Below are 17,535 nucleotides of genomic sequence, written 5' to 3' on the forward strand. Positions count from 1 at the left end.
GGATCTAATTGGCTGAAAGATGCCAATAGAAGGTACATTTTGCATGAAGAAAAATGAGGGGGAAGTCAAGTGTATTTTATAAGAAGATAGTAAATAAAGATATTTTTTTCTATACTGCATGTTAAATTGACAGAAAAAGAATAATGTCAAGAATAATGTCAATTTTCATATTTTAAAAAAAGGTTAAGGTCCTGTACTATCTCAAAAGACACCTAGTCTTTGGGCTATATCTGATCTTGTCCTATGACTAATCTAAATATTAACTCAGAAAGTTTCTCTTAGTGAACAAATAAAATGGCATGAGCCCTCAGGCAGCACTCTAGTTGGCAACAAAGAGTGCAAGGATCTAAGGAAACAATAAGAAACATCAGGGAACTCATCATACGGACCGGATCATCTCTGTCCATCGAACAGCTTCTTGAAGCTCCATCAGCCTCTCTTTGTACTGGTTTCTCTCCATGAGAACTCGGGCCATTTCCACTCTAGTAAACCTCTTCCTCTGGGCTGTGGGAATGTCACTCTACAATGATAAGAGGAGGGCAAATCACCCTGAAGTGTATGTTTTGGTGTTAACCTCATACTGAGACCAAATCTTTAAATTATAAACATTTCTTTCAGTTTAATAAAGAAATGTTTTAACTTAATGACTTTAAAATGTCCTTATAAAATAAGGACACCACTCAAATTTTTATTTAGGACTAAAAAGAAGTAGGCAATTTAATTTCTGAATATAAATATTAATATTGGGCATGTAAAAGAATTATTAAAATTACAAATTTTCAGCTAATACCAAATAGAGAGATTTAATATGCCCTCATAAATTTTACTTGGAAACATTATTCTAACATTTTAAATTCATGGCCTGCGACATTCAGAAAACAGTTACGATTAGTTCCAAAAGAGGTTCATTTACTTCAAATATCAATCCATATATATATCCAGAAGTCAACATAAATAGTGAACCTATTATCTAGTTGCTAAGGAACCAGACTATAACAGCAAAAACAAAGAACAACAACGAACCACCAGTGGAAACACAAGATTAAGTCAGAATTATTGCTACAGGGAATAAGATATGAATATGGAAGCCATACAGAAGTAAGGCTCCAAAGCACATATCCAAGTTAACTTCCTTCTGCTGCTAATCTCTCAGTCTTCCTCTGCGGGAGCAGGTAGGTTTAATGATAGGCTTTTGTTTAGTTGAGAGGAGCATGTACATTTTAGATCAAGACTGAAATCTTGGAACATCTCAGCAGTCTTCCACCTTTGTCTTCCTGCCTCAGAATTTAGCCCACTCTTCAAACAAAAGCCATCCACAAATAACAAAAGGACTAAATTCTGCCTAGAGGCAAGTGGATCTCTGAGTTCGAGGCCAGCCTGGCCTACAAAGTGAGTTCCAGGACAGCCAGAACTACACAGAGAAACCCTGTCTCTAAAAATAAAACAAAACAAAAAAACAGAAATAAAGAAAGACCCAAATTCAGCAACACAGTAATAATAGTACTACTACATACATACTCTGGGAGGGGAGGGGGTCCAGAAGCCTTCATACCAAAGACTATAGTATAGTACTATAATGTTGTTTTCTTTTATTGGAGGGTGTTGATGTTGAGGTAAGCTCTCACTACATATGTAGAGCCTGTCTATCCTGGAACTCCCTATGTAGAATAGACTGAATTCAAAGTCACAAAAGACCTCCTGCTTTAAGTGTTGGGATTAAAGGGGTGTACTATTACACCTGGCTGCTTTTTGTTTTAAACAAGATCTCACTATGTGTAATATAGGCTAGTACAAGTGACCTCCCTACACATAGCCCAAACTTCCTACCACAGTCTTTTGACATGCTGGGATCATCAGTGTAGTAGTTTGAATGTAAACTGGCCCCTATAATATCATAGGAAGTGGCACTATTAGGGTATGTGGCTCTGTTGGAGTGGGTATGGCCTTGAAGAGTGACACTGTGGGGGCGGGCTTTGAAGTTTCCTATGCTCAGGATATCTCCTGTCACCTGCAAGATACAGTACTCTCAGCTCCAGCACCACATCTGCCTGCATGCCACCATGTTCCCTGTGGTGATGATGATAATGGACTGAACCCCTGAAACTGTAAACGAGCTACCCCAATTAAATGCTTTCTTTAGAAGAGTTGTCATGGTCATAATGTCTCATCACAGCAATAGAAAACCCTAAGACAACAAGCAAATACTGTACCTAGTTTATTACAATGCTTTTTTATAATTTATTTTTATTTTATGTTCATTGGTGTTTTGCCTGCATGTACGTCTGTGTGAGGGTGTCAGATCCTCTGGAACTGGAATTACAGACAGGTGTGAGCTGCTATGTGGGTGCTTTTAACCATTTCTTCATAATGCTTTTAACAACAGCATCATTTGTTGTGATAAAATATTTGTTATGAAATACCCAAATATTCACTACCAAGAAAACAGAAAAACTGTAGCGCATTCATATAATGGGATGCTAAGAATGAACTACAGCACTTATTACAACACAAGAGCATCTCAAAGTATACTTAAAAACCCCAGCAAATCTCCAAAATGGAATATAGTGTTTCTGTGGTACCAGGGATGAAACCCAGGCCTCAAGCATGCTAGCCAAGTGTTCTACCACAGAGTCAGGCCCTCTGTTCCTAAAGGTGGTTTGAAATAAAGCCAGCACCATACTTTGTAGAAATATACAGAAGTAGGTAATTTAATTTCCAAATACAAACATATTATTTTAATATTTTATTACAGAATTATGATGCTGGTTGTGGTGGTGCAGGCCTTTAATCCCAGAACTCAGGAGGCAAAAAGCGGGCAGATCTCTATGAGTTTAAAGATAGCCTGATCTACACAGTGAGTTCCAAGTCAAACAGGGGCTACAAAGTGAGAATCTTTCAAAAAGGAAAATTAGTGCATATTTTGGGGAGGAAATAAAAAAATTTAGCTGTCATTTACACAGACTTGTTATGCTATTTTAAGATCTTCATGGAAATGTCGACTATGTGTATGTCTCCTCGTTCCCTTCCAGTGCAATGATACAACAGTGACCAAAGGTAACTTAGGGGAGGAAAGAATTTACTGGGTTTATACTTCCGGGTCAGAGTCCAACAAGGGATTCAAAGGACAAACGTAAGCGGAACTTAAGCAGAAACCACGGAGAAATGTTACTTACTGGCTTGTTTTCTAGCCTATGCTTGGGGAGCTTTCCTATAGAGCCGAGAATCATCTGCCTAGGGATGGTTCTACCCATAATAGTATTTATTGGCTCTCCTATATCACTTAGCAATCAAGACAATCCCTACAGACCAGCCCAATGAAGACAATCATTCAAGTGAGACCTTTTTTTTGAAGTGATTAATTATAGTCAGCGGCAAGTTGACAGTTCATTAAAACTAGACAATTGTACACATTTATATGATGAAATTATTATTTTTTTTAGTTAAATGAGAAAGGATCATGGATTTCTCAGGGACATTTTTGGCAACATAACTTAGTGTGCCTACCTATGTGTCTTGTGTGTAATGTGTATCTATGTATGTGTCTACACACATAGATGCATATATTCTACAACATACATGTGGACAACTTGTGGGAGTCAGATCTTTCTACTATGTGGTCCTGTGGATTGAACTCAAGTCATCAGGCTTGGCAACAAATACCTTTACATGCTGAGCCATCTTTGCAAGTCCATCTAAAAAATTTAATTAATGACTTCTGCTGGATTCTAGGGATCAGGTACACATGTGGTATACATACATATGGACTGGCAAAAACTTATTTTGTGTGTGTGCATGTGTGTGTATAAACACATGTGTCATAGTATGTGTGATGTGTGTGATTAGAGGATTTTAAGTTTGAGACCTGTCTGGGCTACCTAACAAAACCTTACTTATTAAAATTAGAAACAATAGCATGCTAACACAGGTCAGAGCACTGAACCACTGAGGAAAAGCAAGCACACGGCTCTAGAAAAAACAGCATATAGATATCATATAGAAATGAGAGCCAGTTTATTCACGACCCGTAATACTAAATATTAGCAAGAAACTCCCAAATATCAAAAAAGCTGTAAGAAAAACACCCCAAATCATAAGCTTACATCATCATCGTCTTTTGCTTTTTGCCTTGCATCTTCAGCTTCTGCACGAGCTCTAGTAGGGGGACAAACAAAACAAAACATGTTACTAAATTAATCTTTAAAAATAATGAGAGAAAATGTAAACAGCTTTAGTTACCACTACAGAATTTTTTCTTTTTCTTTTTTTTTAAGATATATTTATTTATTATGTATTCAGTGTCTTGCCTGCATGTATCCCTGCAGGCCAGAAGAGGGCACTAAATCTCATCATTACAGATGGTTGTGAACACATGTGGTTGATGGGAATTGAACTCAGGACCTTTGGAAGAACAGGCAAAGCTCTTAACTACTGAGCCATCTCTCCAGTCCCAGGATTATTTTTTATTTTGCCCAAAGGTTAGCAGACTGCTGCCTTTAATTTGGAAAACATTATCATAGTACTTTTTTTTTAAAGATTTATTTATTTATTATGTATACAACATTCTGCCTCCATGCATGCCCACACACCAGAGGAGGGTGCCAGGTCTTATTACAGATGGTGTGAGTCACCATGTGACTGCTGGGAATTGAACTCAGGACCTCTGGAAGAGCACCCAGTGCTCTTAAAACCACTGAGCCACCTCTCCAGCCCCCATCATAGCACTTCTTAAAACAAAACAAAATCAGGTTGTACCAGGTGCGGTGGTGCACTGGTATAATCTGGGCATTTGGGAGGTTCAGACAGGAGGATCAGGAGTTCAAGGTCATTCTCAGTTACACAATAAGTTTAAAGCCAGCCTCGGCTATATATGACCCTGTCTCAAAAAATAAACTAAAAAGCTTTGTACCAAATAAAGTAGACTCTAAAAAGAAAAACAGAAAAAAAAAACTAAAAAAATACAAACCCAGCAAGGTTAGCCATGGCAGCATAGGCCTATAATCTTAGCTTCTTGGAGTCAGAGAACAGGTATTCAAGGCCATTCTCTGCTACACACAATGAATTAGAGGCCAGTCACCTCAAGAACAGGAAACAACAAGAGCAAATTAAGTAGAGGAAAATAATGAACTTTAACTTTAATTGAAGATTTAAGGTTTTTTTTGTTTGATTTCTAAAGATTTATTTCCTTGTATGTGAGCATATGAGTGTACACCAAGTAGTGTGTATCAGGCCGTAGTAAGGCGACTAAAGTGGATGCTGGGGACTGAACTCTGGTCCCCTGGAAAAGCAGCAAATGCTCTTAACCATTGGAGCAGTCTTTCCAGCCCCAATTTTTTTTTTTTAAGATTTACCCTATCCTTTGTTTATCTATTTATTTGAATATGTGTGGGGGTGAGGCAGATGTCTGCAGAGGTCAGAAAAGGGTGTTGGATCCCCTGAAGCTGGGCTTACAGACAATTGAGAGCTACTGGTGTGGGTGGTCTCTGGTTCTCTGCAAGAGCAAGCAACAAGTGCTTTTAACTGCTTAGTCATCTCTCAGTCCAAAGCAACAATTTTTGACACTAAGATGACTAGGAAAAAGGGAAAAAAAAAGCCAAAAAAAACCCCCCCTAAAAAACCATAAGACATTTGTGGCGGTGGTGGTGGTGGTGGTGCACGCCTTTAATCCTAACACTCGGGAGGCAGAGGCAGGTGGATCTCTGTGAGTTCAAGACCAGCCTGGTCTACAAGAGCTAGTTCCAGGACAGGCTCCAAAGCTACAGAGAAACCCTGTCTCGAAAAACAAACAAAACAACAATAACAACAACGACAAAAGGTACACAGGGAAACTCTGTATTGAAAAACAAACAAAAAACAAAAAAAACAAAACTAGGCCATTTTTGTTAAGGTACTGGTAAATAGAGAGACAGCTCATAGCAGAGATAAATGGCAGAGACACTTTACTTTCTCCAGGTAGCTCTTGGCCCTTCCTGGTTTGAATGAGCTCAAGGCCTCAGTCTCAGGGTTATACCTACAATCCTTTGTTGCACCCTGGCAAGGTGTTTGGTTTACAGCAGAAATGTGTCCTAGGGTAGGCAGCCATAGTAGTCCCACACACATAGATGGTAGCTTCAGTGTCAAAGGCTAGAAGTGTCTGGCTTCCAGCAACTGTTGAAACTTACTTCCTGAGCTCCTCCTCCAGCTCTTTGTTCTTTTCTTCTAGCTTCAGCTTGGCCTGTTTCACAGCCTCCAATTCTCCCTGCAGCACATCTTTCTCACAGGTCAGCTCATCCACTTTTGCTATTAAATCATTCTTTACTACATTCAAAGCATTTCTAAAAAAACACATATTTCAAATGTATCATTACAAATAACTTTTCTGTCTTTGAGACTAAAGTAACTGTCAATCATAAAACTGGACAACTGAGAACTTAACATTCTTCCTGATGGTTTTTTACAGACAAGTCCATAAAACAATAGCTTAATGTTTGCTCTTCATACTTACCAAGCTAATAGTTGATAAAACAAGACATACCACTAATAAATAAAATCAGCATTAAGAAATATTAAACCCAGCTAGGCAGTTGTGGCACATGCCTTTAATTCCAGCACTTGGGAGGCAGAGGCAGGCGGATATCTGTGATTCTGAGATCCCTGCAGTAGCCTTTAGTAACTACTGAGAAAGTAGTTTAAGTAGAAATAAACAAAGAAAAAAAGTGGAGATATAGTACATTCGGATATGTTGTGTGTGACCTCATTTACAGTTACTGGCATTCTGTGTGGATAGACATTACAAATTGACAAGTGGACCCTATCTGCTTCTTCACATGACAAAGAACCTGCCTGTCTATTTGCCTGAGGGACTTAAAACCCCACAAACTACCCAAGAATATACAAATATGAAGGAGAGATCTAAAGAAGTGTCTGCGCAGAAGCTAAAACCATTCATTACATTCATGCAGAAATATAAAATATTCAAAAGAGAATTGTGGTGTTATTTTGTTTTAACAAATAAAGCTTGCCTGAAGATCAGAGTGCAGAGCTAAGCCACTAGTTAGCCACAGAGGCCAGGCAGTGGTGAGGCACACCTTTAATCCCAGCACTCAGGAGAGAGAGGCAGACAGATCTCTTCGAGCTCAAGGCCAGCTAATACAGTCTAAAAGAGAAATAGAGCCTGGCAGTGGTGGCTCACATCTTTAATCCAAGTATTTGGGAGTCACATGCCTTTAATCCCAGCAGTAGGGAGGTGGAGACAGGAAGGAATGGGCCTGGGAGAAGAGAGGAATTAAAGTGGCAGGAGACAAGTGTGGAGATGCAGTCTGAGGATTAGTAGAAAAAGGATCACGCCTTTAGTCTGAGCATTGGTAGAGGTAAGAACTCTCAAGTGGCTGGCCACTTTGTTTCTCTGATCTTTCAACATTAATCCCTATATTTGACTACGAGTTTTTATTATTAAGAACAATTAGAACTTGTGATACAGAAAATAAAAAATTGGCACCTCTTAGAGGGAAAAATGAGTGTACAACACATCCAAAATATTAAAATGTGTATGGTGGAAAAGAAATAAAAATTACATTTCTACAGAAATAACATAGTAGCCAGGCAGTGGTGGTGCACGCCTTTAATCCCAGCACTTGGGAGGCAGAGGCAGGCGGATCTCTGAGTTTGAGGCAAGCCTGGTCTACAAGAGCGAGTTCCAGGACAGGCTCCAAAACTACAGAGAAACCCTGTCTCAAAAAAATAATAAATAAATAAATAGATTAATTAATTAATTAATTTCAGAGTAATAAAACCTATCAGGACAATGAAGGGTTCATTACCCATTTCTCTATGTATGCAGAGATGTTGAGAAGAGAATGAAATTGGGTAGGGAGACAGCACAATGTTGTGTTAGATTAACATAAAATCACTGACTTGGAAATAAGAAAATGTATTTCTTTTATTCCAAGTTAAACTTTCATACTTACTTGGTTTCCAGCAGCTGTGTATTCTCTAGTATGAGATTCTCCACTTCACGACCCATTCCTATCAAAAGAAAAATGATAAAACTTTGAAAATAAGTGTATCAAGAATTACATATAATGCCGGGCAGTTGTGGCACATGCCTTTAATCCCAACACTCGGGAGACAAAGGCAGGAGGATCTCTGTGAGCTTGAGGCCAGCCTGGTCTACAGAGCTAGTTCCAGGACAGCTAAGGCTATTACACAAAGAAACCCTGTCTCAAAACACCAGCCCACCCCCCCCCCCGCCCCCCCCAAAAAAACCCCACATAAGCTATGGTCCTAAGCTTTATTATTTTTAATCTTTCCTTTAATCGTATTTTGCCTGTCATTTATGTATTATTGAAAGGATTACAAATAGCTAGTCATCACAGAACAAAGCTGAGGAATTTATTGGCTCTTTGCTACTGTCACTTTTGTTTTTGAGATATAGCTTGCTCTGTTAGTTTGTTCAGACTGTCTTAATTTCCATTGCTCAAATGATCTTCCTTCCTCAACTTCCTAACAGCTGGTGTTACAGATGCAAGTCACCATCTCTGGGTTCTTCTTACCCAGTTCTTTATCTCTATCAATTACATTTTGTTTTGCATGGATAGGATTTAAGAAGGATCAAGACTTTCTGCCAGATTTTTGTTTTGTTTTGTTTTGAGACAAGGTTCTCTGTGTAACTTGGAACTTGGTTTGTAGAGCAGGCTGGCTTAGAACTCACAGAGATCCACCTACCTCTGTCCTGAATGCAAGGATCAAAGGCATGTGCTACCACCACCCCAGATGTTCTTAAAAAGTATCATTATTTAGGGAGAAAAATGAGCATTGATAGGATCAAAAATTATTTTTAAATCACAGCTGCTGTTGTAGGCTTCTGCCTAAGAAATTATGTTTGACTAATAGAGGATAAGCAGAAGTAAGACCAAAGATAGAACCCCAAGGCAGATGAAACCTTACCAAAGAAATTATGGTCTTAAAGCCCATGCATTCCATGTAAAGCAAAAACAAAGAACAAGAAATGTTTTATGTAAAAAACAGCATGAAAACATATCATTAATCTATAAAGTTCTATGCATGATATGAAAAACATCTGGACTCACATGCTAGGACTCAATGTATAATGATGTACAAAAGGCAGAAATAAAAGTGATTTCCTTCAATCACAAGGATGGTCTCTGATATACTCAAAAATGCTTCACCAATTCTTCCCCACAATAATTTGAATATAATTATAATGAAAACTCCAAATTAGCACAACTAAGTATTCTACAAAGTGCCACACATCAAATAATTTTCAGTTGCCACTTTATAGAATTGTGCTTAATATTTTAATGAGTACTATAAGATATGTAGAGTATTTAATGTAAGATTCGATATAGTCATCCTTCAGAAATTAAGCTATTTGCTTCTCATAAGAGATTGAAGAAATAAAACAGTTCATTGGAGAATGTTGGGAGAAAACAAAACAAAACACCCCAAACAAAACAAAGCAAAACACCCTCTGCTCACTCACCCCAAGATTCATGAGATAATGTTGGAGAATGACACACAGAAGAAGCAATATTTATAATACAAAAGGAAATATTTCTAAAGAATGTTATTTAAGGCGAAGGAGTTAACATATCTTTTTATTATTGGTGTTGCACACCTTTAATCACAGTACTTGGGAGGCAGAGGCAGGAGCATCTCTGTGAGTTTGTGGCCAGCCTGGTCTATAGAGTGAGTTCCAGGACAGCCAGTGCTACACAGAGAAACTCTGTCTCAAAAAAAAAAAAAAAAAAAAGTAAAATTCCTAATGACTTTTAAATCATTTAAAACAAAACCAGCCTGGGAATGCTAAAAATTTAATGCTGATATATGGATTCCTATTTTGTCTGTATTATAATTTTTCAAGTATTCTCAACTATCAGAAATAGTAGCACATTCAATCATTTTGTATTCATCACAAACTAGGGTGATGAACCTGAAAGCTTCCAAATTCCACCTCCAAAATGATGCCGAGATATTTTCCTTAATAACTAATGCTAATGTTTTAGTAAGAGTTCAGAGACACAAGAAACAATTCAGACTCTCTGAAAAAGTTTATACAGTAACTGTGACAAACTTGCAAACATTTAGAGCAGCATAAAAGCTAAATACAATTGTATGCAGAGAAAAATAAGTCAGGCAGGAAAAAAATAATAAAAAAGTATCAAATGAGAACAGCAGCCAAGAACACCTATCTTAAAAAGCAGTAATAATAAATTATTTAAAACATACACACCAGAATATTCCCCTGGGTAGGCATCCCAAGAGAAAAATGGACAAGAAACTCAATTAGATTGTTTTCAGAAAGCAAGAACTAAACCCACTTATTCTAAAACGAGAAAAATCTGACAAAGAAATTGAATCTATATAGTAAAACTATTAACTATATACAATAAAGTGTAAATATTATAAAAGGAAAAAATTGGGTATTCCTGAGGAATATACTTTATAATTCCAAAAGTTTCAATTAAACTTACACACAGTCAATAATGAACTCTCTTAAAATGTAGTGTATAAGCAGGATTATCCAAAACTTTTTATTTTGAAATGTATCAGTAAAACTAATTATAAGAAAAATACAACTTGAAGGAATCCTATCTCTATTTAGAATTGAAATATAAATATACACATAAATTTTAATTACATAAAAATAAGCAAAAATAAAAACAACAACAAAAAAACAAACAGAGAAAAACACCCCATTCTGCAGTTTTTATAACTGTCAAGCTAGATCCAGAGAAGTGCACATGGCATCGGGATGATCTGCAATTCCTTGACAATGCATATATCATTTTACCTAGTTGTATACATTATTACAAAGACAAACTCTCTTTAAAAATCCTCTTAAAGGACTCTCCATCTCAAAAGGAAAATCACAGATTTTGTAGTGAGGTAAAACTGTTGGGACTATTTCACATTCCCATTTACCCAAATGGTGTGCTGTGCTAAATCTGCAACAATGGTGAAGACACAGCTGTGTCTGACACAGTGAACTTACAGCCTGTCCAGGGAGACTGGCTCATAAACAACAGGGAAGTATGAGGAATGGCATAATGAACTTCAGTGCTATGGGTAGACACTTTAAGGATGACTACGCATAGAAGGTGAAAGCAGAATTCCTGGAAAACATACAACTTAAGTAGAGACAAGAAAATGAATACATGCAAGTATTTAGGCCAAACACATAGGAACTGAAGGTTGGCTGTGAGGGAAAAGTGAGGGGTCTAAGACGGACAGCTCAAAGAGGTTCACTTTCACTCAGAGACAGAAATACTGGAGAACTGCATGTTGAGTCTGTTTTTTACTCTGCTATGTCCCAGTATCTAGAATGGTTTGCTGGGCAGTGGTGGCACACACCTTTAATCCCAGCACTTGGGAGGCAGAGGCAGGCATTTCCCAGTGAGTTCGAGGCCAGCCTGGTCTACAAGAGCTAGTTCTAGGACAGCTAGGACTGTTACACAGGGAAACCCTGTCTCGAAAAACCAAAAGAATGATTGGTAGCACACAGCAGTATGTCATCATCACACAGTAATAGAAGAGCAGGACAAGAAATGGAAGGATGGTAACACTTAACTTTACGATTCATAGAAAGTAGAGTTTTTACTTTTAAAAAGGAAGGAACCAAAAATAAGCCAGGCATGGTGGTGCACACTTGCAATCCCAGCAGTAAGAACCTAAAACAAAAGGAATGCCAATAGTTCCAAAGACAATCAAGGCTCAGGGGCGGGTCTCTTAGTAAAAGATAGTGAAGTTGAAAATCCACAAGACTAATAAGAAGAGCATCCTGGGAGTTGGATGACCAGGTGTATACTTCCACATTATAGAGAGCAGACATAGAGAAAGAAATTGACAAAAGGGTCATCCAAAATAAGTTAAGAAATAAGATATTAATGAAAAGAAAGGAAAATGAACTCAGGCAGCGGGGCACACACCTTTAAACCTGGCACTCGTGGGGCAGAGAGTCAGGCAGATCTCAAGGATGGAGACAAGCCTGTTCTATAGAATGAATTCTAGGACAACCAGGGCTACACAGACCCAGCACTCGGGAGGCAGAGGCAGGCGGATCTCTGTGAGTTCGAGGCCAGCCTGGTCTACAAGAGCTAGTTCCAGGACAGGAACCAAAAGCTACAGAAAAACCCTGTCTCGAAAAAAAAAAAAAAACAAAACAAACGAACAAACAAAACAAACAAACAAAAAAAAACAGGGCTACACAGAGAAATTCTGTCTTGAAAAACAAACAGGAAAATAATTGGTATTATTTCTTTCAAAGATTAAATTTAAAGATCCTTTCAACAATTAAAGGAAACTTACTTCTAGAACAAAAGTTTGATAACAAAACTAGCAAAATAAATAACGAGAGATAAAGAAATAGACTGCACTTAACACCAACCCAGGTCTAATTAGGAGAAACCTTAGCTGGCACAAGTACACTCTACCGTATAAGCTTTATTATTGATCCCTGAATTACACAGAAACCATTGACCATCCTTTTAAAGGTGGAGTCTCACATGTCCTGAAGACAAACTTGAACTGTGATTTTTCTGTTTTTTCCTTCCAAATGCTGGTGTGTGCTATCACAGCAGGTTTAGCTGTGTGGGAGTGGAGCCCAGGACTTCCTGTTACTAGGAAAGCACTCTACTTACTGAGCTCCATCGCTGGCCCTTATTTACCATTCTTGACTCAAGTATTTATGTATCTGGAATGTTCTAAAGCTATACATGCCAATATCTGCAAAGCAGAAAAGAGTAGTTTAAAATAGTCCCTTATGTTCAATAGGGAAAGGAAACCAAAGGATTTTGCTTTTAATATGTAACTAATTTTCTGACTTTCAAAAAGTTAAATCTTTTAGATTTAACTAAAAGACCACCATTATTTTTACCTACTATATGGCTTAATATTTCACAGGAAAAGAAAGTTATAGTATCACTGACTTCAAGTTTTGTATTACTCACTACTAGGCTTTATAGGGCAATGTACACAGATCATCCTACTAAGTACTTCATTCAAAGAGCAGTAGAAATGACATAATGATAAGTGATTCTGGTGGTTGTTACACAATTCTAATATCAAAAACTTAAAATGCTGTATTCAGCAAGCATGAGTATATTCATCTCTCTGTTCACTGAGTGTGAATGCAACATCCTCAGCTGCCTCAGGCTCTCGCTCCTTTAACCTTCTTGCAATGACGGATTATAACATGAAACTAACACTTGACAAAGGCAGCTTCAAGAAGGAAGAATTTATTCTGGCTCCAAATTCACTGAATTAGTGCTCCCAGATCTGAAAAGAGAATCTTCTGCCACAAATGGTGGCGCATGCCTTTAATCCCAGCACTTCCTCCACAGGCAGAGAGGCAGGTGGTGAGTTTGAGGCCAGCCTGGTCTACAAAGCGAGTTCCAGGACAGCCAGTGTTACAAAGAGAAACCAATAAAAGAATAATTTTTTTTTTAAAAAGAGAGAGATGCTTCTAATAGTTGCAGAAGGGAAGGATCCTAAATTGTTACAATGATAAGGGTGGAGAGTTCAGCCCTAAGTGAAACAGCTATATCACCTCCTCTAAAGTTCTGGGAGCAAGAAGGAGAGGGGGACAAGAATGTAAGGGATGGAGAATAAGGTGATATGCTGCAAAAAGATGTCTCCTGGACAAGACGTGGCCATGCACTCATGAACTCACCGCAGCCATGGTGACCTGCATAAGACCTTCATAATGCTGGACCAGTGCTCCATCAAGGAGGGAGCAGGGCACATGAGACTCCACCCCTCCCTTGGAATGTTAATGGCTCCTGGGTGTAGGTGCCATTTTCATCAGTGGTATACCCACTGAAAAGTAGCATGTGCTCCCATCAACAGCCTCTCTCATACATGCTCATGTAAGCAACACACAAAGAACAGAAAAGCAGAAGGGGAGTTTCTTAGGATGAAGAGTTTAGCTGCAGAGAGGGACATGAGGAAGATGATGGAGTGGAAGTTGTCAAAATACATTATATATATGTAGGAAACTTTCAAAGAATAAGACGTTTTAGATTACAAAAAAGGGGTTGTACTCAAAATACAATGAATTTTACTAAGTGTAAATCTTAATATGTACTAAATTTTAAATTCTTCCTAGCATTTTTTGAATTTATCTTTAAATTTGCTGAGTTTTATTATATTTTTTATTGCATGTGTGCACAATTAGATGCCATGATGTGCCAATAAAACCAGAGGACCCCTTGCAGGAGCCCATTCTCTCCTTCCATCATATGAGTCCTGGAACTGAACTCAGGTCGTCAAACTTGCTGATGAGTGCCTTTACTCACTGAGCCACCTTGCCACCTCAATCAATTAAACTTTCAAAGAACTTTGCCATGTGACACTGAAAAAGAAGATATAAATTTAAATACAGTTTCCTCAAGAACTGCTCTTTCTGAGCCTTCCTTTGAAAAGCAATTCATTTAATTCTTCTAAAGTTTTCCTTAAGATTTTAATGTTGGGAGTCTATGTTTAACTATAAAGAGTTAAATGGGAGGGGGGGCTGGAGAGATGGCTCAGGGGTTAAGAGCATAGGCTGCTCTTCCAGAGGAAGAGTTCAATTCCCAGCAACCACTTGATGGCTCACAACCATCTGTAATGAGATCTGGTGCCATTTTCTGACTTGCAGGCATACATGCGGGCAGAACACTGTATACATAATAAATAAATCTCTAAAAACAAACAAACAAAAAAGAATTAAATCGGCAGACTTTTAAATCTTGATTAATATATATGTTTACATAGAACTTTTATGTGGGGAGATGGGGTTTAGGGTTATATCATCATTTATTATGTGTGTATGCGTGTACTGCCTGCACATTTATCAGTGTGTTATATGCATGCCTAATGCCCGTGGAGGCCAGAAAAGGGCACTGGATCCTGTGGAACTGAAGATACAGATAGCAATCCTGAGGTTCTAGAAGAGCAGTCATTGCTCTTAACAACTGAGTTATTTCTACAGTTCTATGGGGTTTATTTTTTGTTTGTTTGTTTGAGATAGGGTCTCACTGTATATCTCAGGTTGAACTACTCACAGAGATCTATCTGCCTCTGCCTCTGCCTCCTGGGGTATGTGGATTAAAGGTTTATACCACTACACTCTAACATTTTGAAGTAGAAGTCTTCCTATGTTGCCTGAGCTGGCCTTTCACAGTTCACTTCCCTCCACACTCTGAGGACTAGAATGGTAAGAATGTACCACTATGCCTGGCTGAACTTGTCATTTAAAATAAAAGCAAACAAAAAACCTTTACAATGTCAAGCACATAACTGGTAATCAATAAATTTAACATAAATTAATAAAAACAATTCACTCATTCCATATTTACCTGACAAGTATAGTCACTAGTATGATGACAGTAAAAGAAACCTTTATTGTTATTGAAGCTTAGTATCTACACAAAGCAAATGCCTGCAAATTCTATAGGTTTAAATTTCTACACAGTGTTAATCTACAAGGAAGGTATGATCCCTGGCTGTCTTAGAACTAACTCTGTAGATCTGGCTGGACGCAGATCTCCCTAGGCAGAGGATTAAAGGTGTGAACCACTAATCCATCTGAGAGAGGTCTTTTTCCAGTCAAACTTAACTGATGCACAGAAGAGGTTAGCTGGCTTTATTCCACAAATGCATCTACCTCCTACATTTACACAAAATGAAATATCAAGACAGAAAAAAAGGGTTAATCAATTTGGCAAAGATAATGCAGAAAATTTATAGTGGAAGAGTTGAATACAGTACTTCCCCACCCTCCAGTTATGTGCCCAACAAACAACACAACTTTTTTTTTTGGGGGGGGGAGGAGACGACCCAGCAGCAGTGGCTAGGAACTGGGCTACAACCCTAGCTTAACACAAGCTTTAAAATGACTGCATTTACTAGAGAGGTAAAAATTAATGCTCTAGGAATGTAAAAAAAGTTCAAGCCAAGTGTTATATTGCCTATTTAATTAAGCTCAACAAAACACAATGAAATTTATATAAGAACTATTTGCCCTACCAATCATACATGTACACACACATCGCATTTGTTCCTGATGTATAATATCTATTCTTAGAATACAGCAATTCAATAAGCTGTACGATTTAAATTAAAAATATAAATTTAAAAGCAAATTCAATTTTTATCATTTCTATATATAAAGGTGTTTTTAATACTTTTACAATATCAAATTATATGTTCTAAGAAATTCCGAAAGTACAATAACCTTGTGCCATCAGGCAATCAGGACATTTTAGATGAATTTTCAATCAAGCCATTAATGAGATTTATTTTTAAACATTATGGTACTTCTCCAGAGGAGCTGTCATACCTAGTAAATCTGCTCCTTCATCCACATCTCCAATGAGGCCTGAGCCAGCTGAAGACAGTTCTTCAAAGAGAGATTCTGTATTTCGATCAAAAGCTTTGTTCTCTATGCCTTTGGTGGGAGTGCTATGCAACAAAAACAATAAAGCCAAATCAACAAATTATAAAGACTTTTTGACAATGTATTTTAATGTAATGATTAAGCAGCAAAGGAATTTCTGACACTTTGCATTTACTATAACCAACATAGAAAGGTTTCTCAGTGGTTTCCTAAGGAACTCTCCCATGGAAGGAGAGTTATGCTCCTACTGTGAAGTCCTAGGAAACACAAAATAATGGTAGGTAGTTACTTGGGTCCGTATCACACACATTGCTTTATTTACAGCTACTCCAGAAAGCATATGCTACTATTACCCCAGTTTTATAAATAAGGAAACTAAAGAGCTTAAGGAACTTAACAAAATCATTCTGCAATTAGGAAGAAGAATTCAAATTAAGGCAATGTTGACTTATTTTATTTTTAAAGACAGGGTTTTACTTCATCCAGGTTGACCCCAATCTTGCTATATAACTGAGGGTGACCATGGGCTTTTGATCCTTCAGTGACAGGCTTATGTAACTAGCTTGACAAAAATTAAGACACTCTAAAGAGACTGTCTCCCACTCTGACTACTGAGACAATGGGCCTCAAGAAATGTGAATTTTCCTAGGAATTTCATGTCAGGAGAAGGAAAAGATACCAGCCAGCAGGACAACTTTTCTCCCTGAAAGGGTTCTCACACAGTGCTAACAACTTATCAGACCACCTTACAGGATGAGACTGAAGCCTAGACAGTGATGGGTCTATGATCTCACTTCAAGTCCACAAAGGTCGTCTTAGGAGTTCCCTGATCTCTCTGTTCCTCTCCCAATGTGGCCACATTGAATAAACCAATTCCGTCACCTGCCCTCTTTCTGGTTTCTACTTTTAGTTTGGCTTTTACCTGGCTTACTGAGGACGGGTCGGGGCCGGACAAGACTTGGGGCACAGACTGTGACCCAGAAGTTAGAGAACACTCACACCATCATTCTGGGTTGATACAGTGCTGAGTGGGGATCAATCCCAGGGTTTCACACCTGCGAGATAGCACTCTGCCAACTGAGTGATGGCCACAGCAGAACCAGTCATCTTAACTATGGTACAAGTTAGCATGGTTTTATGGCTTTTTCTTTTGTTTTTTTCTA

The 17,535-nt window shown here is 38.1% G+C and overlaps 1 protein-coding gene across 8 annotated transcripts in view; it reads right to left on the reverse strand.

Moving 5' to 3' along the window:
• Positions 1 to 17,535, reverse strand: part of Spag9 (sperm associated antigen 9) — a 121,410-nt gene that overhangs the window by 33,013 nt on the left and 70,862 nt on the right. For all 8 annotated transcript variants that reach the window (XM_075991104.1, XM_075991108.1, XM_075991107.1 and 5 more), the window contains 5 exons: positions 16,316 to 16,437; positions 7,944 to 8,001; positions 6,159 to 6,311; positions 4,101 to 4,152; positions 390 to 520 (listed from right to left, as the gene is read on the reverse strand). In XM_075991104.1, the coding sequence (XP_075847219.1) occupies positions 390 to 520; positions 4,101 to 4,152; positions 6,159 to 6,311; positions 7,944 to 8,001; positions 16,316 to 16,437 (516 nt within the window). The remainder of the gene's footprint in view (positions 1 to 389; positions 521 to 4,100; positions 4,153 to 6,158; positions 6,312 to 7,943; positions 8,002 to 16,315; positions 16,438 to 17,535) is intronic.

The sequence above is a fragment of the Microtus pennsylvanicus genome, chromosome 11 (genome assembly GCF_037038515.1).
Source record: "Microtus pennsylvanicus isolate mMicPen1 chromosome 11, mMicPen1.hap1, whole genome shotgun sequence".
Classification (NCBI taxonomy): Eukaryota; Metazoa; Chordata; class Mammalia; order Rodentia; family Cricetidae; genus Microtus; species Microtus pennsylvanicus.